At 41.5% G+C, this 26461-nt stretch overlaps 1 protein-coding gene across 1 annotated transcript in view; it reads left to right on the top strand.

Annotated features, from left to right (window-relative positions):
- Positions 1–16987, top strand: part of Agk (acylglycerol kinase) — a 77587-nt gene extending 60600 nt beyond the window's left edge. The window contains exons 10-16 of the mRNA XM_021164845.2: positions 1943–2022; positions 4502–4559; positions 6292–6439; positions 6917–7014; positions 12194–12264; positions 14157–14241; positions 15936–16987. Coding sequence (XP_021020504.1) covers positions 1943–2022; positions 4502–4559; positions 6292–6439; positions 6917–7014; positions 12194–12264; positions 14157–14241; positions 15936–16073 — 678 coding nt within the window. The 3' untranslated portion in view covers positions 16074–16987. The remainder of the gene's footprint in view (positions 1–1942; positions 2023–4501; positions 4560–6291; positions 6440–6916; positions 7015–12193; positions 12265–14156; positions 14242–15935) is intronic.
- Positions 16988–26461: the final 9474 nt, after the last annotated feature.

The raw sequence follows: 26461 nt of genomic DNA, 5'->3' as shown, positions 1-26461 counted from the left end.
GTAAAATATGATTATTACCAAAGGAGGTGAGTGAGGAGATACTTCGAATAACTCAGTGATTTAGTATTTATTATATATATGTTAGAGGTAATTGCAGAATAAATTGAATGTAACTGGAAATTCTTACAATGCTTGTTAAGTATCTCTAGTCTCAACCCCCCCCCCCCATGTACTGATTTTGTAAATTGATGTCAGATTTTTCACAATCTCTGTATATTAATGACACAGCCCAGGAAGCACAAACATTTTAATCAATTCTTAGAAAATGTGGAACAGTAGCTTCTACCCTAGTTTCTGAGGAACCAGTTTGGTTTAATTGATTTTCTTCTTTCTCTTTATTTCTGAAAATTGCTTTCAGAATGTGGAGAAAATCTCTGTCAACAAAGCCTGACATCATAGACAGTGCTTAATGTCAATCTTTCCTTCCATGAGCTCCATGTTACATAAGTACAATAAATCATGAACTAGAATTTAGCTCATGCACTGTTCACTGTGTGTTCACATCTCATTTAAATGTTCAGTTTGGTAAGGAAATCCAGATGTGTTTCCTTATGTTACCTATTTAAAACAATAAAAGAACACAGATAGTCAAGAAACCATGCTGGCTCCATCTTCAAAGCATATTCAGAGGCCAGCATCTTGCCTTTACTCTCTTGGTCCCACCTTGGTCACCTTCACCTTACTTCAGAGCCCTCTATGACCTTGCCTTACACCCTTGCCTCCTTGTGGTTTGCAATCAGCAGCCAGAGTGTGATCAAAAGTTAGGGCACATCACAAGAGATCACCTGTGTATTGCACGGATGCTGCACCTGTCAATTAAAAAGCCCATGACTTAGGCAGGAAGTAGAGGTGGCTCAACTGGTAGTGTTATATCTCCCTGTTGGTTGTTGATGCCTTACTCTTAGGTCTTTTATGGTTTCATATGTGAATTTCTTTTTGTATACATTTTTGTATGTGCTTTTTGAGGTTGGAAATCTATTTTAGCTCCATTTCTTTGAATTTGTACTTTAGTTCTCAGGCTAAGTACTCTCCATCGTCTCTTCATACTTGAGTGCCCTAGCCCACAACTCTCAGATGAAGTGCTTTCTTCTACTTGGCACCTAGAGACAAACATGGCCTTGTGATCCAGTCAGCTGGTTTCTCAGCAGCACCTCTTTGCTTGCTTTGCATTCCCTGTCTGTCTCTGTCTCTGTCTCTGTCTCTGTCTCTGTCTCTCTCTCTCTCTCTCTCTCTCCCCCCCTTTCCCTCCATCCCTCCCCCTAGTTCATTCTCGCCATTGCTTATATGAATTTGGGGAGCAGAAAAGAAATCCACTGCATGAACAGGTACACAGCAAAGGAGTGAGAGATCCATGTCTCCTTCCTGTATAATTCTCCTAGGAATGTGTGTGTTTCTCACAGATCTCTTGCTTGCCTCTGGCACAGTGAAATGGGAGTGATACTAATGCTGGGATTACAGGAGCCCTTGATCCCATGAGCACAAGATACAGTGTGCTGTCTCTAAGACCTCTCCTTACCCCCAGGTCTTAATTTTGGCTTATGTTAGCTGTGGTGGAAAAGTGATGGTATGGGAGAATCCAAGTTGGTCCTTCTGTTCTTCAGCAAACCAAGGAGCTGTGTGTAGTATTGTGCCTCTTCTTAGAATGGGGGTGGGGGTGCCTTGTATCTATCAGTTTTGAGCTGTTAGAAGCTTGCGGCTTCGAATTATAGCTAATATGTTCCCTTAATTTGTGAGAACTGATACACAAGATCGCATCAGCTTTAAAGAGTGGATCATTCAAGCATTCCTACCATGTATCCATAGGGCTAATTGCTTTAACATTTGAACTTACATATAAAATGTTTGGTGTGATGCGATTTTCACATACCAGTGATTTCAACATTTTCTAGGTACTTATAAATTACTGTGTGCACAAATTAAATCAATTGTATTTAACTTCCAGGGTGAAAAAGAACAACCTGTGTATGCAATGACTGGCCTCCGGTGGGGATCCTTCAGAGATGCTGGCGTGAAAGTTAGCAAGTAAAGGATTACTGTGTTCTATGTAATGAGTCCTTAAAAGTTTTATCCCATCCTTGCTGTTGAGGTTTTGAAATACACTGGTCTGGGAGTAAATCTTCTAGGCCTGGAAGTTGAATGAGTTATTGATAATGAAATAGGAACAGCCAGGTAAAGTTTGAATTCTATAGTCAGAAAGGATAGGGAAAGGTCCATTAAGAAAAGAGTACATATCTATTTGCAGACACATTTATCATAGGTTCAAACAACAGAAGGGAAACTGGCTTTGCTTACCACACAGCAGCAGCATTCTTAGCTAGATCCCAAGGTGTTGCCTGGACCTCAGCCTCAGGGAGCCCTTAGAGTCCTAGTTGGTCAGAAGGCTGTGTGCAAGGTATTTGAGAACACTCACAGGTAGAGAGACTAAGGGCTGCTCTCTCTTACAGGAGATGGTTGTCGGGCTTTGCTGACAGGAAGAACGGGCTCAGGAAGAGTGATTAGTGGGCCACCACGGGCTTTCATAAGCATAGGCTTAGTTTTAGAAACTTTCGTAGGTTGAAACTTCTGGCTCTGAAAGAGGTGTGGAGGGGTAGTGTCATTGGGCTTCTGAGGCAGGACTAAAGCAGACACCAGGCAAAGTTCATCTCTTTTCTGGTGGAGGCGTCCTCTTTTGCCTACAGCTCAGGGTTTACAGTTTTAGTAGAGTTTATCTGTGTGATGATTGCTCTCATGTACTGCTCTTTCATCTGGAACCTCTCTTGCAGTTCAAGGGCCAGACTGCTAAACTTCCCAGAAATCTCTCCCACATTTCACTCTGTTATCCCTGGTAATGAAATTTCTGACAGTGGAATGCCAGTAGAGGAGGACTGCTGGATCTCTTTCCACGACACAGCCATTTGCAAGTGGGCCGTGGTTGTATTGATTCCACAAATAACCTTGTGCCTGATCGCTCATCTCAGATTCCCACAGCTCACAGAGAGTAACTGCTTAGCTTCCTCTGAGAAAGTCTGCTCTGAACAAACTGCTTTCCCAACTGATCAACAGTTCAGCACTAGTGCTGGTCAGCTGTCTTAGGAATAGCTCATCTGCTTGTTCCATAGTTTGACTGGCTTCTGATGGATGAGTTTTAAAGTCTGTGGGTGGTGATATTATACCTTGGCTAGGACTGACCACTGAGTCACTTTTGGAGTGAAATAAGAAACATTTCCTTGCTGGCTATAGGAAGACTGCAAGCATTGTGTCAACATTTACTACTGGTAAAAGTGCAAGGAACTGCTTAAACTTTAGAAATAGACCACCCGAGTCAGGGTGTTTACTTGGCTAACTCACAAAAGGAGAAACCAAAAAGCTTTAAAAACACCATAAAATATCAAATATCCAAGGCCCTCGTAATACTACCACAATATCAACGTGAGTGATAATTTAACGTGGCTCCACATTGGCTATAAATTTTTATTCTAGGAAATTAGGTCATTATCCCTAATGAACAGTTCTTCTGTGTTTTTATTTTTAAATCTTGCCCTTTCTTTGGCTGTTCTGCCTCTTCTAGCCTAAAGTTATTTTCTCTGTTCTTTGATGTGTCTAGATTCAGTCCATTTCCCAGTTCCTTCTGCCCCACCTGTGCTTTAGCCTGTGTACATTTCACAGTATGGCCACACTCTAATGCTGTTGTTGTCCTTCCTGACTTTTCTTATCAATAGTGATCAGTTTATAGCAAAACATATGCAGTCACTTATAATTTACTATTATTTGGGGTCTGTTATCTTCTCAACTCATAGGCCCAAAAGTAGGAAGTTTATCCTGTGTTCTTCTATATGTTTATACTTTCTACAACTTTCTCCATCTGTGTAACAAGAGCTGACTGCCAGCATTCTACCTGAATCCGTCAGGATCCGTAAAGTAGCACGGGTGTTGTCAGAGATGAGTCTAAAGAGTGACAGCCACATCACTTTCTGGTTGCAACTAGGCATCTTCCTCTTTAGTATTTTTCATGCATTTAGCAATATGCAATAGGTTTTCACTCTGAGACTTACACTTGCCATATTAAAGCTATGTAACATGAATAATATGAATATGTACTGGTTTATGGATGTGTGTGCACTTTGTGTGAGAGGGGCCACGAGGTACAGGATCCAGTCTTGCATTGATAATACACTCTCTCTGTGTGGCTTTATTGCTCTCTCCTTGTGACTCTTTGACTGTATACTCACCCTATTCTGTGGGTAAAAGTCTATATTATAATGACTTATAAACTTAGGGGTCAAAGAGACGTAGGCTCTATATCTCTTATTAACTACAGGAATTGTTCTACCATCTAAGTGTATATTCTTAGATGTGCCATTCACATTCAGGCTCAAAGTGTATTACTTTTGTGTTATGCCACAATCCTTAAGCCCCCAGAGCAGCCGACTACAGGAGAGGTCCATCCCTGATGATTTGATTGTCTTGGATGCTATCTAGCACTTGAGCAGCTCTTTTCATCTTTATTCTTGGTTTTTCTTAGGTACTGGTATCTTGGTCCACTAAAAACCAAAGCAGCCCACTTTTTCAGCACTCTTCAGGTAAATGCAGTTTATAATATAGAGCACGGCCTGTGTTAATATGATGTTTCTCTGTCATGTCTATATTTGAGATATTCATTCTTTACTACAGACCCATATCACATTTTCCAATACTAAAATGGGCGACATTTGACTTATATAATTACAGAAAACATTCTTGTTTTGATAGACAAGTACCCCTCGTATCTATCTGTTTATCTATCAATTACCCCGATGTCTGTTTCGTTCTGTCTATCTACTTATCCATCCATCTATCCATCTATCCATCCATAATTCATCATTCTGTTCTATGGCCAAACCTGTGTTTGCTTTATCTTGAATGCTTGCCTTTGCTTTACATTCACCCACCCTTACCAGATAAACCTTGAACAGAGTGAGCAAATGCATACATTATTAATATGTGTATCTATAGAAGTACCTGGCAGTAAACTGAAGATTTGTAATGAATTATAGATAAATTAATTATATAGGCTTGTATATATTATCAGTAGGTTTCAAACTGTTTTGGTTAAATAAGTGTAGTACTTATTATATTGGCCAGTACTGTATAGAACACTTCCCTCATCACAACGCTCTGCCAGGCTGTGCTCTCTGTATAATAATACATTAAAAGGTAAGTAATAAGGCCTGAGGTTGTAGTATAGCACAGTGATAAAGCACCTTGTCTAGCATATTTAAAGCCCTGGGTTTGATTACTAATGAGAGAGTAAGGAGGCATAGAAAAAAAGTTCAACAATTTCATATTAATGAAAAACCAAAAAGAAAAATCACTCAATAGGTGAGTTATATACTATGTTTCTCTTTCATGTAGATCAAAGCAGTATAGTTATAATTTATATTGGCTAATCTGAAAATTGATTGTGAAAAACTAGAATCCAATGTTAACATTTGGAGTTATCTGATTTCTTCTAATTATAAAATAATATATCCTTTGAAAAATGTAGCTCTCTCTAAGAAATTCCAGTTGGATTGAAAAAAATTAAAAGAAAAAACTAAAAGTTAGTAAAATACTTAGAGTAAATACAACATAATTTAAAAAAATTGAAAAGGCAAGATTTTTCTACTCCTAAGTTCAAACTGATTAGTAAAAAGTGTTATTGTTATAGAGAATAATTTCACTGGTTAAGTGGCAATACCCTGGGAAGCAGCAGTAGCTGTATGTGTAAATGGTGGGTGGCCTTCTAGATCCTATAAACACTTTCCATCCATTGCTTATCAAGTGCTTATTGGTAGCAGAATTTTCCCTGCCCACCTAATTTAAATATTAATACAACAAGAAGCCTGTGATTGGACGGGGAAAAGGGAGGCAGAGCTAAGAGTTTCAGAGACAGGGACAGGGACAGAGAGAGAAGGAAGGAAGATGAAGGAAGAAGATCCAGATTCCATGTGGCTTTAAATTTACTTGTTTGTGTACCATCGATAAATTGAGGGTAAGTTTAGCATGGGACCACTCTGCTCATTCATATTGATTTCTGTTGTTTGGATAAGTAAGTGTAAACAGTAGTTGTCAATTCAGTTTGTTTTTCTTTCTGTTATATGTTAGGGAACATACACAATCACTATGTTCATGGTTTTTAAGGTAAGGTTTGAAGTCTTCATATTCCCAAGTGAGGAGAATTCTGTTCATTGAAGAGACAATTAAATTATTAGAATGCTGACCTTTGCAGAGCAAAGCCCCCTGTGTTAGGAATTATGTGTACATGATGAAAGCTGTTTTCTTCTTCATTAACAGGAATGGCCTCAGACTCATCAAGCCTCCATCTCTTACACTGGACCTACAGAGAGACCTCCCATTGAGCCTGAAGAGACTCCTCCCAGGCCGTCTCTGTATAGGAGAATATTACGCAGGCTTGCCTCATTTTGGGCACAGCCACAGGATGGTGAGCAATGTGGTGACTAGATTACAAGCCCTGTTCAGCTTAGAAGTGGCCTGGAGCAGACACCCAGAATCAGTACTAGATAATTTCCTGGTGAATTCAGACTCCTGGGTGCTGTCAGGACAGGCTTCAGTGTCTTGTGACTAAGCACCACAGTTCCTTGTACTCTTTGTCACTGACATCTGTGCTAGTGTGCTGCTTTCACTGAGGATGCTTTAGGCATAGAGAAAGAACCTGGTGTTTATCCCCACATGTCAGAAAAATGAAATAATGCATAGAGTTGGACAAAGGGCTGGGGAAGCTGACTACCAGCAGCTCAGTAGTCTGTCAGTCTGTCTGTCTCCTCCCCCCACCCCCACGTGTGTGTGTGTGTGTGTGTGTGTGTGTGTGTGTGTGTGTGTGTGTGTGTGAGGGAGCGGGCAGGGACAGAGAGAGAAGTGTCAGTAGAAACACTGACCCATGTCTGATGGATTCCCACAGCCTTCTCCCGAGAGGTAAGCCCTGAGGTCTGGAAAGATGTACAACTGTCCACCATTGAACTGTCCATCACAACCCGAAACACCCAACTTGACCTGATGGTAAGTGCACTCAGTTTTTAAAAAAATGAATTTGGTGTCTGGGGAAAAAGTGACAGGTGCTTTTCTTGCACTGATTCAGTGTTTTTCTGTTTACTCTGTGGGCGTAGAGATGAAAGACTCAAGGAAAGGGAGGTGTGGTGTGCCTTTGAGAAACAATTGCACTGGGAAGTGGTAGCTGAGTGCATTGGCACACAGGAGCTCACAGATCTCTGAACACACATTTTATTCATGCGTGCATAGAGGCTCAGACGACTTGTTTTCTATTTATACAAGTAATTTTCCTCTCCTGGGAAATATTTGCAGACACAACCAGCCCCCTTTACTTTTGGAAATAATTCCAGTTGAATTAATGAACTAAATTCAAAAATAATAAAACTACTTAAGTATTAAGTAACATTTAAGTGATTATTAGTAGAAACTTGAAAAGTACAAAGAAGTTTTTCTAAGCATGACACCTAAGGCAAATTTTATATTGATACATTCATCTGCTTATTTAAAAAGATAAACTTCGGAATGACAGCTGGGGAGAATATTAGGATATGGCAGACCAGCAATTATTAGCTTTCCTTATCACAGACTCCTCGAGTAAATCAATAAGGAATGAACAGAGACAATATTAAACAATGGGCCAAAGGCTAAAAATAGAAAATGCACAAAGGGAAACATTTTAGGAAAAATAGCTCATGTTTATTACATGGGAGTCATTGTCCTAAGAATCTTACATGAATTAGCTATATTATTCTCAGATTTACACCATGTGTGCGTATGAGCAAGACTGTTTAACTGCATTTATACTAAGGGTAAAGAAAAAGTGTTAAAGAACAGCAGCTGAGATAGTAACTACTGGATGCCGAGTGTTACCCAGCCCGGTAGCACTCAGTGGTGATGTGCATGGGGAGCTGGGCCATCTCTTAGCCTTCATGAGGCTGTAAGCTGTAACTGTTTATTTTCAGCAGTGCACACCCCTTGTGGTAGCAGGGGTGTGGTTGTTTAGTTTGTGGGCACCAGCGCTTACCGTCCACAGTCTTCCCTTACTTGACACAGAATTGTGAAACCACCATGAAGGGATGAGGTTGAACAGTCCTCAGATCGGAGAGATTTTTGAGAAGAAGATAACATTTCTGTTACACACTCTCTTTATTCTCAGGCTGTGGTAACACTGTATTTGCAGTATTTGCTCCTGTTCTTTTGCCGTTGTTCTTTTCGCTGATGACTGAATCTCTCTGAATGCATTGCGTGCAGTGAGCCTGTGATTGCAGCTCTAGATGAGCCACATTCAGGCCGCTGAATGCTCGTATCTTTGTGCTAATTACAAAGGTATGTGACACTGCTTCTTATCTCTAGTGGAGCACAGTCAGTTCTCTTTCCTTCACCACTCTGCCAGAGCAAATACAGTAAAATAGTCACATACTGTAACTGTCATGTAATAGTTAAATGTTTACTTATCATTAAACTAATATCTCCATAATAAGAAAACAGCTTTAGGATTGTGGAATTTCAGAAATTTAATGTCTCTTAAATAAGCATGTTTATTCTTTAGTAGCACAGTGTATTAAATAGATTGAGTAAATAGCTATTAATGCTTTAGTTTAAAGTAATATATAATCTTTATATTTACTAATGTGGCAAGATGCTCATCATATATTGCTGAGTGATTTTAAATGATTTTCATGAGATAGTTACTTCCATTGTTATTTTTTAAAAACTTGCCACCTATAATTGAGTTTTGTGAATAGCACAGGTAAAGGCTCTTGATTTTATTTACTTATTCCAGTAGCCAGTTGATCGGATCAGTTTATTGACTCTTTCCCCTAGAGATGGACAGATCATTGTGAGCCACCAAACTGAACTCAGCTCCTCTAGAGCAGCAGCAAACACTCCTGAGCCGTCTCATCAGCCCCATGCTTTCTATAAATACTTGAGGGTGTTTATTAGGTTCGTCATAGAAGTTTTATATGGTTGCACTGCACACATACAACTTGAGGAAAAATGGCATGTCTATAGTATTGACCTTGTGGCATATCAACGTGATGTGTCCCTTCCTTTACTGAGGGCTTCAATATCTCTCAAGGTGTTTTATGGTTTTCTCTATAGTATTTGTCTATTGCTAGGTATACTCATGGCTATCTTACTTTTGATACTATTATCAGTATAATCTCTTAAAACTTCATTTCTCTGACTGAAGAGACAGACATGTAATTGGGTGTGTGTGTGTGTGTGTGTGTGTGTGTGTGTGTGTGTGTGTGTGTCTTGATGCTGAATTAGCATTCTAGTTAAATTCTTATTAATTATGTTATTTTAGATTTGTTATAGATTTTGCTATTATCAACAGCAAAAAGTGCCAGCCAGGAGTAATGCTAATGGGGGCCATTGCTTTGTTTTTAAATTTGATAGATTTTGGGGATACATTTTATTAGATGAGGAAGTTTCTCATAAGGAAAACTTTGCTAGGTTTGCCAAGAGTTTTATTAACTTTAAATATCTCAGACATTAAAATCTGTCAAATATCTTTTTATCATCCATTAAGGCAATAGGATTCTCACTGAATCTGCCAATATGAGCTGGTCTTTGAATGCATGTGAGACTATTGGCCAAGATATAGAGCAAGCAATCACTTTACCTTCTACCTTCGCATCTTAAACACTGAACAAAATCTGTGAAGTTACTATGGGCAAGAAATAAGTAGTATATGACAGTGGTCCCAGAGAGAAGGCACTCAGATAAGGTTGGCCTTGTTCCTGTCCTAGCTTCCTGCTTGAGACACCACAGCATAGACATGGACTTACCAGGAGTCCATGGTCTCTTCTGGGAAGGCATCTTTGAGAATTCAGGGGCACCTGGGCAATAAGAATTCAAAGCAAAATAAAAGAAAACTGCCTCAGAGTGAGCCAGGAATTGACAAGATCCACGGAGATCGGTTGGCTTTGTCTGTATCTTCACTGATATGTGTATATGAGAAACTATCTGAGTTGAAGAAAGAACTCCTCCCAAGAAACAGGTTCAGTCCTGGGAGATTCACTCACATCACAGGACCAAAAGTGTGTTCCCACAAGATAAAGGTGACAATTGTTGTCAGGCCTGGGGTGTTGATCCTTAAAAAAGCATTTTCTCCATATGGACAAAATTAGTCTGATGGCTTATATTTCCTCTACCAAAATCTGGAGGCTAATCCACAGACTCGCCATTTCCAGATAACCTAACCGTGCCTCTAAACAAAGCTGAGGAAAGCTGTCATCAGAGAATAACTATAGACCCAACTGGCCAGCTGCCTTCAAGCTAGGATGTTATTTTAATATGTTAGAATCATACAGAATTCAAGTTTCTGTGGACTTTAGTGGAACACAAACATGCTACCATATTATAGCACCCAGCAGAATCTAGTGGCCATCAGAGAAACTTCACATAATTCTCTCTGGTTCTTAAAAGAAAACACATGTTGATGTCCATTCTCACTGGAGCATGGCTTTGCTGCCCACTGCAAGTTTAAACATGCCCTTTTCCTTTCCCTTTATCTCCTGGGCATTAGAACTAGTTACTAGTTAGTTTTCAGCCTCTTCCTCACCTCTTCCAATGCCATCCTGGCATTATTGAGCCTTCACTGCTCCTTCTCATTTCTCTGTAATGTCTTGTCCTGGCTCACTGCCTCCCTCTGCAGTTAGACCTCTGTCTCAATTCTTAGCACAGCAGGCAGTGACCCTATTACAAACAAGCCAGAACATTTCCCTCCTTAGAGCCTTCCACTGCCTCTCCATTTCATTCAACCTAAAAGACACCTTCCTTAAAGTGGTCTCCAGAGCCCTACCCATACAGATGCACTCTATAGTCATCCATTTTTCTTTCCCCTACCACTCAGTCTGTACATTTCAGGGACAACCCTACCTAAAGTTCCCTTTGTATGTTTGGCTTGTCCCTAGAAATAGTGTTTTTTAAAGTATGATCTTTAGATCAGCAACATCAGATTACCAGGAAATGGTTTGAAATAAAAATTCTTAGCTTTACAACAGTCCTACTGAGCTAACTCTGAGAATGATAGCAGATACTGTTTTTTAAATTAACTTTTTAATCAACAAATATAAACAGAATCCTGATGTTAATCAGCCCTCTAGGGATACCTGCTAAAAGGTGAAAATACAAATAGAATCCTGATGTTAACCAACCCTCTAGGGATAGCTGCTAAAAGGTGAAAACCGCTTCCCCTGATAAGTGTGCTCCTTCCTTTCTGACCTCCTGGGCTTCTTTTGATCAGTCACCTTCTCACCTGGCCTCTCTTTAAAATATTAGTCATCGGGGCTGCAGAGATGGCTGCATAGCATACGAGCATTCTTACTCTTCCAGAGGACCCAGGTCTTCACCCAGAAGCTCACAGCCATCTAACTCTGACCTCCATGGATATGTACTGCATGGACATACATGCAGGCAAAACATACTACGCATAAAGTAAACGGAAATAAACCCTTTTTAAAAATTGTACTACAACCAGTGCGATCTCAGACTCCGTGTCTGTTTATGATACTTTGTAATATAGTCTCGTGTACTTCTAGTACACGCGTTTTCTGTGCATTCAGTAATATACTGCTTTATTATTCTGTGCACTCCCTTCAGTGAAATGTTAAGTTCTTTGTGGGCAAAATTCCTTCTGTGTTAACCTAAATATTCTGAAGGCTGATGAAATGTGGCTGACTCTTAGTAGGTAGTTGGATGAAATGTGAAACGTAAATTCTGAGCGGTCATTATGTCAGAACAATGTGTTTTGTAATTCCTAGTTGAGAGATACAGCTGTGCTTTAGTGGTACCTTTGAAGCTCAGGCAGTGGCTCACAGAGGCTTGTGTATGCTCTCCCGGGCCTACAAGGTGTGAACTTCCCCAAGAAGGCCATACAGAAGTGTCAGGATTGCTTAACTGAAGGCTAGGCTGGTGCTGCTTGCTAATGACTAGCAGGAAACTGAGGAGGGGCACAGGAATCATGACTCTTTCCATTGGCACTTTCTTCTGCATCAGGCTTTCAGAGCTTTGTATGGATAGAACCATCAAGCTTTGCAACCGTTATTGGGGAATAAGTAGGTTGCTGTTGTCTGCTCCAGTTGCATTTAGAACATTTTAGAGAACCCAGACACCTGTGGGCGACAGCTTCATTAGCCCAATTTCCAAGTCTTAACATTCCCATTCTTAATCTTTCTAGAGCAAAGAGGATTTTATGAACATTTGCATTGAACCTGACACTGTCAGCAAAGGAGATTTCATAATCATAGGGTAAGTGCCTGGTCTGTAGGAAATGGGGCTTCATCAAGGAACTGGTGTCCTCAAACCTTTCTATCCAGAGTGTGCTGTCTGTTCAAGATGGAGACCTGACAACAGCCTTGTCTGTCTGGGAATTCTGGCCGCCTTTTTTAGAATGGAGCTGGCATGTCTGCTGCCTGTGTACTTTTGCCCTCTCTGCTCATTTTGGGAAGAACAGAATGTTAACAGTCTGCCTTTCCATTGAAATGAAAGAATTCGGTGTTTCAGGCCGTGCTAAGGACTATCTATAGTCTCAGTCAGGGAGCTTGATTGCCTCCTCACTGGCTCTGGGACTCTAAGGTTGTTGACTTGTCTGAGTCCTTTCTCATCTGTAAAATGGAAGGTTATCATCATGTCTACTACCTGAGGACTACTTGTCAGTCTCAAGGAGGCTTTGACATTGAGTAGCACTTCCCAGCGACTTTTACTGTGCATGCTATTCACCTTGTTTTCCCATTTCCAGAACATCAAGGACAAACTTGAAAGGACAGTGAATATCTACCTGGACATTTCCTAGGCTTCCCCTTTTCTAATACAGTAGACTCTTCCAAGTCCTGCCTGATTTGTTAACTCCTGCCTTGGCTGGAATTTCATTGGCTGAGCATTCTGTAAACTCTCCAGACATCCTCAAAGTATCTAAGGAGCTGTATGTTTGTTCCCATGCCAACCCATAATCTGCTCAGCCTCCTTTGCTTTGTCCTGGTGCTCCCTCTTGTGCCCAATTTAGGGATTGGACATTGCTGCTGCAACAACTGTGTCTCCATGGCTGCATCATTATCTATTCCAGCATTGGCTGCAGCACACTTTTCATTAGTCTGTGTTGTTCTCACCTTTGATACAAATTCTTCAGATACTGAATGGTCCCTTCTGCAGCCTTTGATTACTCTCGCTGTATAGGAAAAGGAAGAAGGAAAAAGCCTGTCCCTTCCACAGTGTGCATAAATCACACAGTATCTTAAGTGCGTCTAGCTAATGGGAGCAGCCATATTCAAATCTCCTTTATAAAACTGACACCCAAACAAAAAAACCCATTGTATCAATTAATTAAATGGTATTATGTTCAGCATTCTTTAAGCAAGTTTCCTTTTGGTCCTTAAGAGAAGTAAATTTGTGTAATTCATGCGTCCACTAAATGTCTCAATGAAACGTGATGAAGCTGCTTTTGAAATTCTGATGACAAATTCATACATGAAAAAATTGCTATTTCAAAATAACAAAAGATTTTTTTTTTTTTGAGACAAGGTCTCTTCTAGCCCATGCTTGTCTTTAACTCCCCAAGTAGCTCAGGCTGGACTTAAACTTTTCCCTCTTTTTGTATTTATCATAATTAACTAAATGGAGTACATGTGTGTTGAGGTCTCGCATGTTTGTGTCTGATTGCTTTACTCCAAGGCTACTTAGCAAAGGTAAGTGTGCTAAGGAGGCTGTTATCTATGGAGAGTGATGAGAAAATAGCTAAGACTCTTTATAAGGGTAAAAGCATTATCTACCCTAAAGTAGAATAAATTACTTTGCCCTTCATAAAGGATCACAAGGACCAAGGAACAGAACTTTGATGCTTTCCTCAAATGACTGAATTACATCCTAATTTTTACATTTGAGATGCACAACTAGATAGATGTAGAACCATTTTAAAATTAAGAAAATTGAGAGAAACTTCATGGTAGCTTTATGCAGTTCTCACTCCACAGCAAGTCAGTCAGTCTCGTAGAATGTACCCCAACACTGGTTAGAATCCCAGGGAGACTTGTTCACTGAGCCCTGGTCTCCGCAGTCTCCCTTTCTTGCCCTCATCGGTGGGCTTTTCTGAGGTCTATTACAGTTGCCATCAAAGATTCCAACCTTGCTTTTTCTTATACTAATAGAAGTAAGAAGGTGAGAGACCCTGGCCTGCGTGCAGCTGGCACCGAGTGCCTCCAAGCCAGCCACTGTACTCTGGTTCTTCCTGAGGTAAGATGGACCACAAGCTGTTTTGAGTTGATTTGTCTTTTTCTCCATTTTCTTCCTCTTTCCATATTAACGTGTACCATTTAGGTACCTTCTGTTTAACAACTCATTATCAGGTCTGAGTTAAAGGAGACCAAAAAAGAAAGGCAAACACTTCCATGTTACTGATTTGGAGCAGGCCTCTGAGTGAGGCTTTGCGTCTCTAGGCCAAGGTTCTCCAAGTGATCCTTAGGTCCCTAACCTTTGCTTCTTCATGCAGTAATGCAGAAGATGTTCAGATGTTTATCTGAAGAATCTTCCATCTGGTGGGTATCGGGTTTTGTCTTTCCTGTAAAGTATGCTATAGAGTACCATTCTTAGAATAACAACTTTTGTAAATAGGAATAAAGAAGTGGCGATACTTGAATTGAAGGTAACTTGACTGCTGCAGCCCCAGGTCAGATTTACTCAGGCCTCTAAAGAGTTATGGCCATGCTGTTGCTGTACTGCATCGAAACTGTAGGCAAATGCAAGGTGTTGACATGTGTGGCCAACATAATTTCATGGAGCAAATGCTGAATTAAATGAGCTATGGCAGGACTGCACAGGGTCTAATGATACTAGTGTTGGCACATCCAAGTCTGAAGACCCTGAGTCTCAGGGAATAATGAAAATGAATCAATGGACACAACGTATCTCTCAGGAGTATCAGCTGGTTTTGCAAGGAGACTTATAGTCTCTGGCCCTATAATCAATTTATTTTTTCCATAGTGGATATCCTGATTATGTTCTTTGACAATTTCATGTATCTATAATATGTAAATGATCTTGCCTTTTGATAAATGTTTTAAAATTCTAATATTATTCAAGCTCCAAAGTGTTTCTTGACATAGAAGTTTTTTTTTTTTTTTAATGAAGACAGAGGAAATAAATTAGCTTTATTAAATTTTCATTATTTAAATGGGAGGAGGAAAACAGTCCAGTGATTGAGATTTAAAACTATATATTAATAGTGTAGGATCCTCAGAGAACAGTTTCATTTTACATGGAAATCATGCTTAGAAATTGAAACTGTTTTGCAAAAAATTATATCAGAGAAATGGCAGTCAGTTGAGGTTATGATGAAAGTGTCTAGTTCTTTTTTTTTTTTTTTTGATTTTTAATATTTTTATTACATATTTTCCTCAATTACATTTCCAATGCTATCCCAAAAGTCCCCCATAGCGCCCCCCACTTCCCTACCCACCCATTCCCATTCTTTTGGCCCTGGCATTCCCCTATATTGGGGCATATAAAGTTTGCAAGTCCAATGGGCCTCTCTTTCCATTGATGGCCGACTAGGCCATCTTTCGATACATATGCAACTAGAGACAAGAGCTCCGGGGTTCTGGTTAGTACATCATGTTGTTCCAACTATAGGGTTGCAGATCCCTTTAGCTCCTTGGGTACTTTCTCTAGCTTCTCCATTGGGAGCCCTGTGATACATCCAATAGCTGACTGTGAACATCCACTCCTGTGTTTGCTAGGCCCCGGCATCGTCTCACAAAACATCCAAGAGATAGAAGTTTTAAAAAGAAAAAATCCCTCTCTGTGGACTAGAGAGTTGATGCTTCCAGAACCAGTCAGGACTGAGAGATTTTTGTTAGGCTGAGTCCTCTGCAGACGCTTCCTTATCCAGTAAGGTCCCAGTTGTGCTCAGAACTCTCCTCTCTCTCTAGGGAACTGAGGGCTCCTTCAGCATTGACAGCGAGGAGTACGAAGCCATGCCTGTGGAAGTCAAACTACTGCCCAGAAAGCTGCGGTTCTTCTGTGATCCGAGGAAGAGAGAGCAAATGCTGACGAGCACATCCCAGTGAGCGGCAGCATGGTGGGCACTCCCAGGCTGCACTGCAAGCCACCAGTGGGACCACACGGGGATGTGTGTGCTTCTGTCCCCAGAGGGTCACAGGATCCCAAGGGAATTTTCATGGCAAGTACCCCCAGCCCTCCTGTTTGCTTCCTAGAGCACATACCATGTCATGCACTTGTGGTCAGTACCCTGTTAACCCTTGCTTTCCTTATGTTGAGGTAGTTTATCCCTCTTACACAGTGGTTGTCTCAGGCTGGGTCTAGAACGTTCTTGTACTCCCTGAGTTGGGAAGGGCTGGAGTTTTGTGATTGTCCCACAGTGGAGGGTGGAATCTGTAGACCAAGTTCCTGTTTCGGTTCTCTGACCGTCCTGGGGCACCCCGGGGAGGCAGCTGCTGTCTCCGGGAGCCTCGCCCTCTTTCTGGGCTCTCTCATGGGTGCTGCTCCTTCGTGAGCTCTCTGCTTTGGTTGGTTGGTCTCATCTGGAAAGCAAATGTGAGTTTGTTCCCTCTTTAGCCATGGCAGACAGATTGTAAAATGCTATTTTAAAACAAACTAGTGCTTCCTCATTGTTAGTTTGCATGTGTACAACTGAGGCGCATGTTGAAAACTAACTGACCTGGGACCTACCCCCAAACTTTGTAACTCAACCTGGCAGCAAGCTAGGGTTCTTCATTTTAAAAAAACTGCTTCCTCAGGTGAATCAACCATACCGGAAGAAAGTGTTTTAAATCTACTTCATAAACTTAAATGTATTATATATATATATATTTTTAAAAATCACATATTTGTGTTGACATCTATTGTTTCCATGGGAAGTTAAACACTTGTCAGTGTACTTACTAGTGTTGTGTAAATATTGTTTAAAAATAAAAACTGTTTCATCATTCTTTTAAACATATCCAGTGTAATCTAAATGCACCCCTTATTTATAAAAATTAACTAGTAAACTAGAGTCTTACTATTTGAAAATTTTAAATTATTTTTTTTCTCCCTTGGGTATATTTCTATACTATTGTGAACAAAGGACTTTTTTCTTTTTTAATATAACATTTTTATTGATTCTTTGTCGATTTTATACATATTTTGATCATATTCACCCTTAAGTTCGTCCCCAACTCCTCTCATATCCATCTCACCCCTCCTAATATTATTTTGTCTTATAACCCAAAGTTTACTTTTGGTGCTGTCTATATGTTTGTGCATGTCAGGCCATCCAGTAGAGGTCTTTCAATCTACCAAGGGCCACACCCTTAAGGAAAAACAACGATCCTTCTTCCAGAAGCCATCTACAGTCCATACACAGTTCCTCAGTTGGTAGGAGCTATGAGCCCTTCCCTCCTCCACGCTGCACTGTTGACTATCTTGATCTTGTGCAGGCAGCCACAGCTGCTGCCAGCATGTGCATGGAGCCGTCCTGTCCTGTCCTGTCCAGAAGACACTCCATCAACCCTGTCCTCTCCAACCTCTGGCTCTTACAGTCTCTTCCTACCCTTCTTCCATCATGGTACTAGAGTCCTGGCATGAAGAGAGTGTGATAAATGTGATGAAGATGTTCCACTCGTGGCCAACAGTCCATGTACTTGGCCAATTGTAACATTCTGTATTAACTGCCTTCCACTGCACAATGAAACTTCTTATGAGGTCTGAGATCTGCAGAGACCTGGCTGGTTTGTTTATTTGCTTGTTTAATTTAATTTTATTTTTTTACTTATTAACTTTACATCCTGCTCACTGCCCCTTCCCAGTCACCTCCCCCCAACAACCCTTCCCCCAACCCCTCCCCTTTCCTCTGAGCAGGTTGGGACGGGGAGCTTTGGGTGTCCCCCCACCCTGGCACATCAAGTCTCTGAGTCTAGGTGCTTCCTTTCCCACTGATGCCAGACAAGTCAGCCCAGCTAGAAGAACATATCCCACATGTAGGCAATAGCTTTTGGGATATGTCAAGGACCAGGCTTAGCTTGGAGCAGGGTTCTCACAGAAGTGGTGTATGGGAGCAGTGAAAAGAATGACTTGAAGTCAAATCATGGATCCAAGCTGATGACCTGTATTCTGCTTGATATAGCTTTTCCATTCTGCTTCTATGTTCCACTTGCTCTCTGTCTCAGAGATTTCTGTGTCTATATTCTGCTTGCTTTTGAGTGTGTGTGTGTGTGTATGCATGCTTGTGTTTATGTGTGCTTGTGTGTCCATATCTCCAAGCAGTTCTCTTTTTATCCTAAACATTTCTCTGGATAGGTCATTTCCTGTGGAACAAAGGTCCAATCTTTTATTTTACCTATCAATCCAGTCCAGTCATTTACTCAAGGTTTTCCTTTTGATTTTGAATCAGCATCCCTTGACTTCAGCCCTTTGAATCTTTTTTTTTTTTATTTAAGGCATTTTTATTAGATATTTTCTTCATTTATGTTTCAAATGCTATCCCCAAAGCCCCCTATACCCTTCCCCAACCCACCCACTCCTGCTTCCTGGCCCTGGCATTCCCCCAGCCCTTTGATTCTTAGCAGACCGGAAGCACACATTTTTTTTCCTCAAAATTGCAAAAGAATTCAGAGATCTGTCTGCCTTTGTTAAGCACAAATGATAAGCTAGTTGGGTGGGACCCTGTCCTGAAATTACCATTTCCACCACAACTGGGCCTAGATTTGCTGTGTCCCAGGCTGACCTTGAACTCAGGAATCTGCCTTCATTTGTACCTGCCTATCTTTGTATCTTTCTGACAAACTGACTCATAATGTTTGTTCCTTTAGATTTGTGAGTGCCTTATAATTCATATTGCACCTTATATTTTTGCATAGTTGAGAAATTCTATATATTTTGAACCCATGTTTTTAGAGTTCTCTCCACATCCTTAAAGACTATCCTGAAGGTCCCCTGTTTACCATTTTGCTGAGACATAGCCACACCCTCGACTCCTGGACTTGTGCTGTTTCTCATTATTATGGAGTTATAACATTAACAGGGAAGACATTCATTGGAAGGAAGAGTCCTCCACTGCTAGTGGGTCCAGAAAATAGGTACATTTTTACACAAACAAGTTTACACCCACAGCAACCATCAACACTTATAGATTCTCACACCAGTGGGGTAGGAACCATGTCACTCTGTCCCCACCAGGGCCATGCCAGGTTTGGCAGGGATAGCCCTGCTCCAATTGTTTGGGACCCATATGAAGACCAAGCTGCACATGTGCTACATATGTGCTGGGAAGCCTAAGTCTATTCCTGTATGTTTTTGGTTGGTGGTTCATTCTCTGAGAGCCCCAAGGGCCCAGATTAGTTGACTTTGTTGGTCTTCCCCTGGAGTTCCTACCCCTTTGGGGCCCACAATCCTTCCTTCTGTTCTTCCATTAGAGTTCTCCAAGCTCCATCCACTGTTTCGACTATAGGTGCTTGCATCTGTCTGTGTCAGCTCAGATAACATGCTCCTGTCTGCAAGCAAAACAGCGTGCCATTAATACTGTCAGGGATTGGTGCTTGCCCATGGGATGGGTCTCAAGTTGGGCTGGCTATTGGCTAGCCATTCCCTTAGTCTCTGCTCCACCCCTTGTCCTTTATTTCTTGTAGACAGGCTAAATTTTGAGTTGAAAGTTTTGTGGATGTCTTGATGGCTCCATTGGGGTTCCTGCCTGGCTACAGGAAGTGGCCTCTTCAGGTTCCATATCCCCAGCTAAGGGATTTTACCAGTTTATTTTTATGCTTGCCATTATCATTTATCCTTTTTCATCAGTAAAATATATAAATCTATAACTTAAGTATTAACTTATTACCAAGCAAATGTTTTTAACAATTATTAGTATACATTAGAAGAAATAATTATTTGAATAATTATTTTTTTGTAATTACATTTATGTTATGGGGATGTTCTTGTTCCTAACTTGTTTATTTACCCAACATGTAAATATTAGTTCTGGTGAGATAAGGATATCGAGTGTCAGTTACATTCCTTTTTCATTTATTATTTATGAGCCCAGAAAGTAGATGACTATGAATTCTAACAACTTTTTTTTTTTTTTTTTTTTTGGTTTTTCGAGGCAGGGTTTCTGTGTAGCCTTAGCTGTCCTGGAACTCACTCTGTAGACCAGGCTGGCCTCGAACTCAGAAATCCGCCTGCCTCTGCCTCCCGAGTGCTGGGATTAAAGGCGTGCGCCACCACGCCCGGCTTCTAACAACTTTTTTATAATTGCTTTGAAATTAGAGGGGAAAACCATACTATTTGCATTAAAATTAATAATGATCTTTCAGCTAACAATTTGATTCTATCTTCCGCTAGTCTGCTGCAAGCTGAGAACTGAAAGCACTTGCCTACCTGGTCAGTAAGACGGTTTACTTTTAATACTAGCATGGACATTTCCTTTGCTAGTGCCCAAAGGCCTGCACTGCGACTGAGCCTTTGTCATTGTGAAAGGGAAAGTGACACCCTTAGCAGCAGGAAGTGCAGAAAGATCAGAGTTAAATATAGACAGTAATAGACCTTTTCCTATGTGTCCCACTGGAGTAAAACCAGTGTATGAACGGAGTGGACACACAGCACCCACAGAAAGTCCATAATTGAAGATCATGAAAAATGAGGCTACCTATGCAGTTGTGTGTGCTTATGGTGGTGGTAAATGTTCAGCTTTAGCAACAGAGGAGTCTGAAGGTCGGCGTAGATCACTTTACTCTGTGCCAGCTGGGGAGGGAAAGGGGCTGCTATGGTGTAAGGAAAAATAGAATCTAGTGTTAGTTCTTAAGACACTGTGTAGTTGCACATTCTAACCATAACAGCCATGGGGTTAGGGAAGGCTATTAGACCCACATTATTAAATGTGCTCTGTTAATTTGTTTTCTTTAGTCAGTTGCACTGTCTTGGGTTTGTTTGCTGCTTTTTCATTGGATGGTCCATCCCTGCAATGTCCACATTTAATAACAGGTATACAGATGTTCAGCTCTGCTGAGATTGTAGGGATCACCTCCAGGCCTTTACACACACAACTGACATTAAAGGAGTATCAGAGCCGGGTGTGGTGGCGCAAGCCTTTAATCCCAGCACTCGGGAGGCAGAGGCAGGCGGATTTCAAGGCCAGCGTGGTCTACAAAGTGAGTTCCAGGACAGCCAGGGCTATACAGAAACCCTGTCTCGGGGGAAAAAAAACAAAAAGGAGTATCAGTTCTTATAATGCCTCTAAGGCATAGATTGGGTATGACTGCCCCAGTTAGAAAACAGAAACCTAGCTTTGCAATCAGTGTTAACAACTGATTTTATACTGGTTTAAAATAACTCTCCCTATAGATATACAATGTGCATATTTATCAATATATAATGCTCTGATAAGAAAGAAGCTATTTTATTTCAGAAATCTCTTAAGTCTAGAAGCTTCCTGTGGGGATTAAAGGTACAAGGTCCTGGTTCTCTGACTTTAGTTTCCATTATGTGTAGAGTGTTTATCCAACTGCAGCCTCTCACAGGACCAGCTACAGCTCCCCAGTGTCAGTCCTTGTCTCTGTAAGTAAAAGCAGCATTCATCCCTTGGGCTCTATCCGTGGGCTAGGCTGTCAGCATTCCTTCCTACCAAAAACTACATGGTAAAAGATCACAGCACACAGGCTCATGTTAAAATGTGAACTTTAATTGTAAAAATTTCTTTTGTAAATATAGTTATTATCAACCTCTGCACATAACTTGGTTCAGATATATACAGATATGATATACACAGGTGTTAACTTGTACCACAGAAAGAATCAATTCAAGAAACATTTACACTTAGCCTTGGGGTTAAGCCCAACTTCCTTCAGGTCTGTAAATAATACTCCGTTGAGGACACAGAAAGGATACATCGGTTTGCAGTAGTACCCAGAGCAAAACTTACCAATTATCCTTCTGACTTTGTCATGAGGTAAAGACTTGAAACAAAAATAGATTCGGGTTCTTTTATTGCTATAACTTTTAGACTGGGGTTATTTCTCAAAATAGGTTTTTACATTTAAGGCAACAGGGACACTATGTTTAAAAAAAAAAAAAACTAGGAAAAACAGATTTCCTTGATTACCATGACTTCTTTTTTTCAGGAAGGATTATATTCTAGACTTATGCAAAAATTTATCCAAGTTTTGGGCAAATAAAGGAAGTTGATTTTGTTTATCTCTGACCCAAAGCCTGGCAGCCACTTATGCAGGCAGTTCAAGAGGACAGAATCCCCCATTTCTCATGGCTGACGGCATTTCTGATGGGCAAGTTGGGTTTGCCTGACTTTCATATATATATAAAATCTCCTTGCTTAATTTACCCAGATATAATGTCAGTTACATATATTTTCTTTTTTATGGGCTTTTCACTTTGCAGCTCCATCTATGCACAATTTATAAAACCCTGCCCTGTCCCAGTGAGCCCCAGTATCATTAAGAAGCAAAGTAAACTAAGCAAACCACACAGGCACCTGCTGCAAATGCAAACAAACCCTCTGCTGTAAACCTGTCAGAATTTAAGTCAACATGGTTCTGAGAGGCAGCGCCATGCTGATGTTCTAGAGGAATCTCTAAAAGGAGTTTTATTCATCCCCATTTTCATTTCTCTATATAGCACCAAAAAAAGTCCTATTCCTTTTCTAATTTTACAGTATCACCCAACTTCCAGCCACTAAAGTGAATTAAAGTGCCAGGTAGCAGACTCCCTCCCATTCCCCTCTCTCTCCCTTGATCAAGAAGGAAGAGTCATTGAAAGGCCGTTTGCGCACTTCTGTTCTACAGATTTGCCCAAGGTCACTGTCCCTCTCATCTTGCCAGGCCGGTTGACTTTCTCTCCTGTAATGGCTGCTGAAATAATACAGCAGAGAGTGTGTGCTCATGCTTCAAAACCCTGTCACAGACAGTGACATGTCTAAGGGCCTCCACTGCTATTAAGCCACAAAAGCTGCCCGTGGCTGTTTAGATGATAACTTTGCAATTCCTTTCCATTTCAATGCTTCAGTACTTAATTCACCATTCAGTAACACTGGTATAAAAATAAACTTCCATTTCTCATAGGAAAAGCATTACCTTAGTTCACCGTCTTTTCCCCAGCACACTGGGTACTTCAGTAGCTCCTGGGAACAGAGGTATATTAGCTGTAAAGTGGCATAGTCAAAGCCCATGACTTGGGTTTAGAAGGAGCCCTTAACTCCTCCCCTTCCCCTACCTGACTGAAAAGGGTTTTCATAAAATGAGAAGGGATGAAACTGGGCTTGCTAAGGTAAGCTATGGGCCTTCAGGAGCCTCACCATGGGTAGAACTATGTGCTATGAGGGAGAGATGGGATGCTGGACAGCTCTCAGAATCCTAGCCTATTAGCCTGGAAGTCTAACGGGAAGATGTCCTATGGATGATGCTCTTGTCAGTTTTCAAGCTCTTCTCATAATAAGGCATGTTCACTGTGAGACCCAGCATTATCTTACAGCTCTGTTCACCCATACCCCATATCCCTTCTTTACCTCTGCAAGGACCATCACACTGGACTTGGAGAAAGCATCTCAATCCACTCTCTGGCTGTGCAGTTTAGGGGAAAAGACAGTTCCCAAGTCCCTGCGTCTCTAGGAGGCTGACTTCTACCACCAGGTAATTCACTAGCACTCCTGGAGAAGTCTCCCCAAAAGCTTCCGTGGAAGGGTAAGTCCATCTTACCTCTCTGCATTGATAGGCTTTCAGTTCCTCAAGACAGGAGGTTCGTCCCCCTTGCCTCCTTTATCATCTAGCTAAGATATATTAGGTAATTGTGTAAGCAAACCTTCCCATGAAGCATGTGGCATGATTGCATCTGAGCGTCACTCTCACCTTTCCATGGTTTCCAGCAAGGTAAGTTATAGTTTCAGGTTCTTATCCTAACTTCTATCCCAGCAATGAAACCAGCCCGTCTCCAGAAGCCAGAGTGGGTGGGAGGTGTGGGAGGCAAACACCTCCTGTCACATTGTACTCCTAACTGATTGAACCATATGGGCCCCAGGTAGGACACCAACATTGGCCTGGATCCATGCCCAGCACAGGGAGGGCTTCATGTTTAAAGCTAACACTAATACCAGGCTATGACTTGGCCTTCCTTTATAGACTGGTAGGAGATAATAAGCTCTGCTATTTTTACTGCTTCTGAGGAAAGAGTCCTGAGCCAGGCAACAACTAGCTGGGTATTACCATCTGCTGACAAAAGTGAAAACATCCACTTTAAGAGGCTCTTGTTCTACTCAGTATGTTGTACTTAACATGGATGTCCACATATCCAAAACCCCAATGTCAGGTCCCCTGAAGACTGTTACCATTGGAAATTTCTTCTACCTTAAAAATGACTGAATAGTCAGCAGTACAAGTCAGCAAGTGCTTCCAGGTTAACACATGGTTCCCAGCATGGTACAGGAGGGGATTAGTGCTCCCCAGAAGGGCTCTGCCAGCTCTGGCAGGGGTCTGATGGAGCCACCAGCAGAATGGCAGGGCAGGACCCACATCTGAGATTTTAGCCCCCTTCCTAGAGGCCAGTGTTTAAAAAAATGCTTGTCTCTGCTAATGGTCAGAAAGCTATGAAGGATGTGAACTAACTTCTTCCAAATAAAGCCAGATGGGTTTTCAGAAAGTATTTCAAGAGTGACGGGCTGGGCGTGGTGGCGCACACCTTTAATCCCAGCACTCGGGAGGCAGAGGCAGGCGGATTTCTGAGTTCGAGGCCAGCTTGGTCTACAAAGTGAGCGCCAGGACAGCCAGAGCTATAAAGAGAAACCCTGTCTCGAAAAACCAAAAAAAAAAAAAAAAGAGTGACGGGCAAGCACGTCCTGTGGCTACTAGCTTCTGCTGTCACTGTGTCACTGTAAAGAGATTCCTATATAGTTCTACACAAACTACTTCCCTTCATAGGAAACTCACAGAATATTATGCAGACTTGCATCTGCCCACTGCCACGGGGGTGGGGGGGGGAGCAGTCTGGTATGACTTCATAGTGATGTGGACTGGGCTCACATCTTAAGACTTACTCTGCAGCTGATAAAAGGGGGCAAAGGGTACAAGGGGTGCTAACATACACACTGTCGGCCACACAGACACCTGTGCCATGTTCTGGCCCTATGAGGAAACTGGCAAGGTAAGGAAAGACTGAAGGAGATGTTGAACAAGAAGTTCTGCTTCTGGGGGCTAGCAAGCCCAGAGCCTAAGACCTAACACAGCTGTTCAGTTAAAAAGAACCCATAAAGCCCAAGTTGACAACGGACAGCCTTTCTCACCTTCATTAGCAGTTCTCAGCTTGCTGCCTCAACAGCACAGCAAACAGTGCTGGCATACAGAAGGCTCTAGGGAGGTTCTCAGAAACGGGGGCTTCATTTGAATGAAGTCCAAAGTATCCCAGCCCCAAAGAACAAACAAATGCAGTCCCATCACAGACCAAAAGAAGCAGGCATGGTTGTTAGTCTGGGATTTCCAGCTATTCTCTTGGATGGGAGGCACTGTTATATTTTCCCTGTCAAATCTGTTAGGTCTATGGATCCAATTGCTTAGCCTCTCTTCAGTGAATTCTGAAGAGAGTCTTCCAGTCCTTTGGAAGCTCCTATCTCTGGCTATCTACCCCTGACTTTGAGCATTAGAGACCAAAGGAAGTATTGCTCCATCAGCATCAGGTAGTCCCCACTGCTCAGCCCTGGGGCAAGAGGAAAAGGTAGCCCTAAGGACAAAGCAGGAGAAACTTCAGCCACTGAGCACAGCTGTTTTCTGTAAACATTGTGTTACTGGAATGATGGCTAAACCCACACTGCAGAGGAGAAAAATCAATTAGATGGAACAGTTTATGTCAGTGCCTAAACTTATTTATATATTTACAGAAAGACGTTACCCTGACTCATCAGTGTCTGTTGGCATTCTCTCACACACCAACCTCTTCACTCTTGGATTTTTTATCAAGGAGCTACAGTGAAAATACTTGAGCTAAGTAATAAGCCTCAAGAACCCAGAACTAAGAGGCATGGACCCTCCCTTTGAAGTTCTCTCTGCTGTGGGCATCAACCTGGCTGCTCTTTAGCTACAGACATGGATGTTTGATGGCTGGCTAGCTAGCTATTCACATGGCTTTCTGAATATGGTTCACAGCTGCCCTCCAACATTGTGCATGAGTCCAAAGTATCCCAGCCCCAAAGAACAAAGTGACCGCAGTCCCATCGCAGACAAAAAGAAGCAGGCATGGTTGTTAGTCTGGGTTTTCCAGCTATTCTCTTGGGTGGGAGGCACTGTTATATTTTTCCTATCAAATCTGTTAGGTTCCTTGCTTAGCCTAAGGAATGTTGTCTCTACTTCAGAGATGTCTGTGAGAGTTTCAAATTGGTAAAGAGACCTGTTAACATCACATCGCAACCTGAGTTAACCAGCTTGGGCCCTGGCTATATTTCAGAATTCATCAGAAGTATCTGCTGTAGGACTGT

Source organism: Mus caroli, unplaced genomic scaffold (genome assembly GCF_978045245.1).
Source record: "Mus caroli unplaced genomic scaffold, Mus_caroli_1 scaffold_7, whole genome shotgun sequence".
Taxonomy (NCBI): Eukaryota; Metazoa; Chordata; class Mammalia; order Rodentia; family Muridae; genus Mus; species Mus caroli.
The sequence above is the reverse complement of the archived record's forward strand: the minus strand, read 5'-3'. Positions and strand labels throughout refer to the sequence as shown.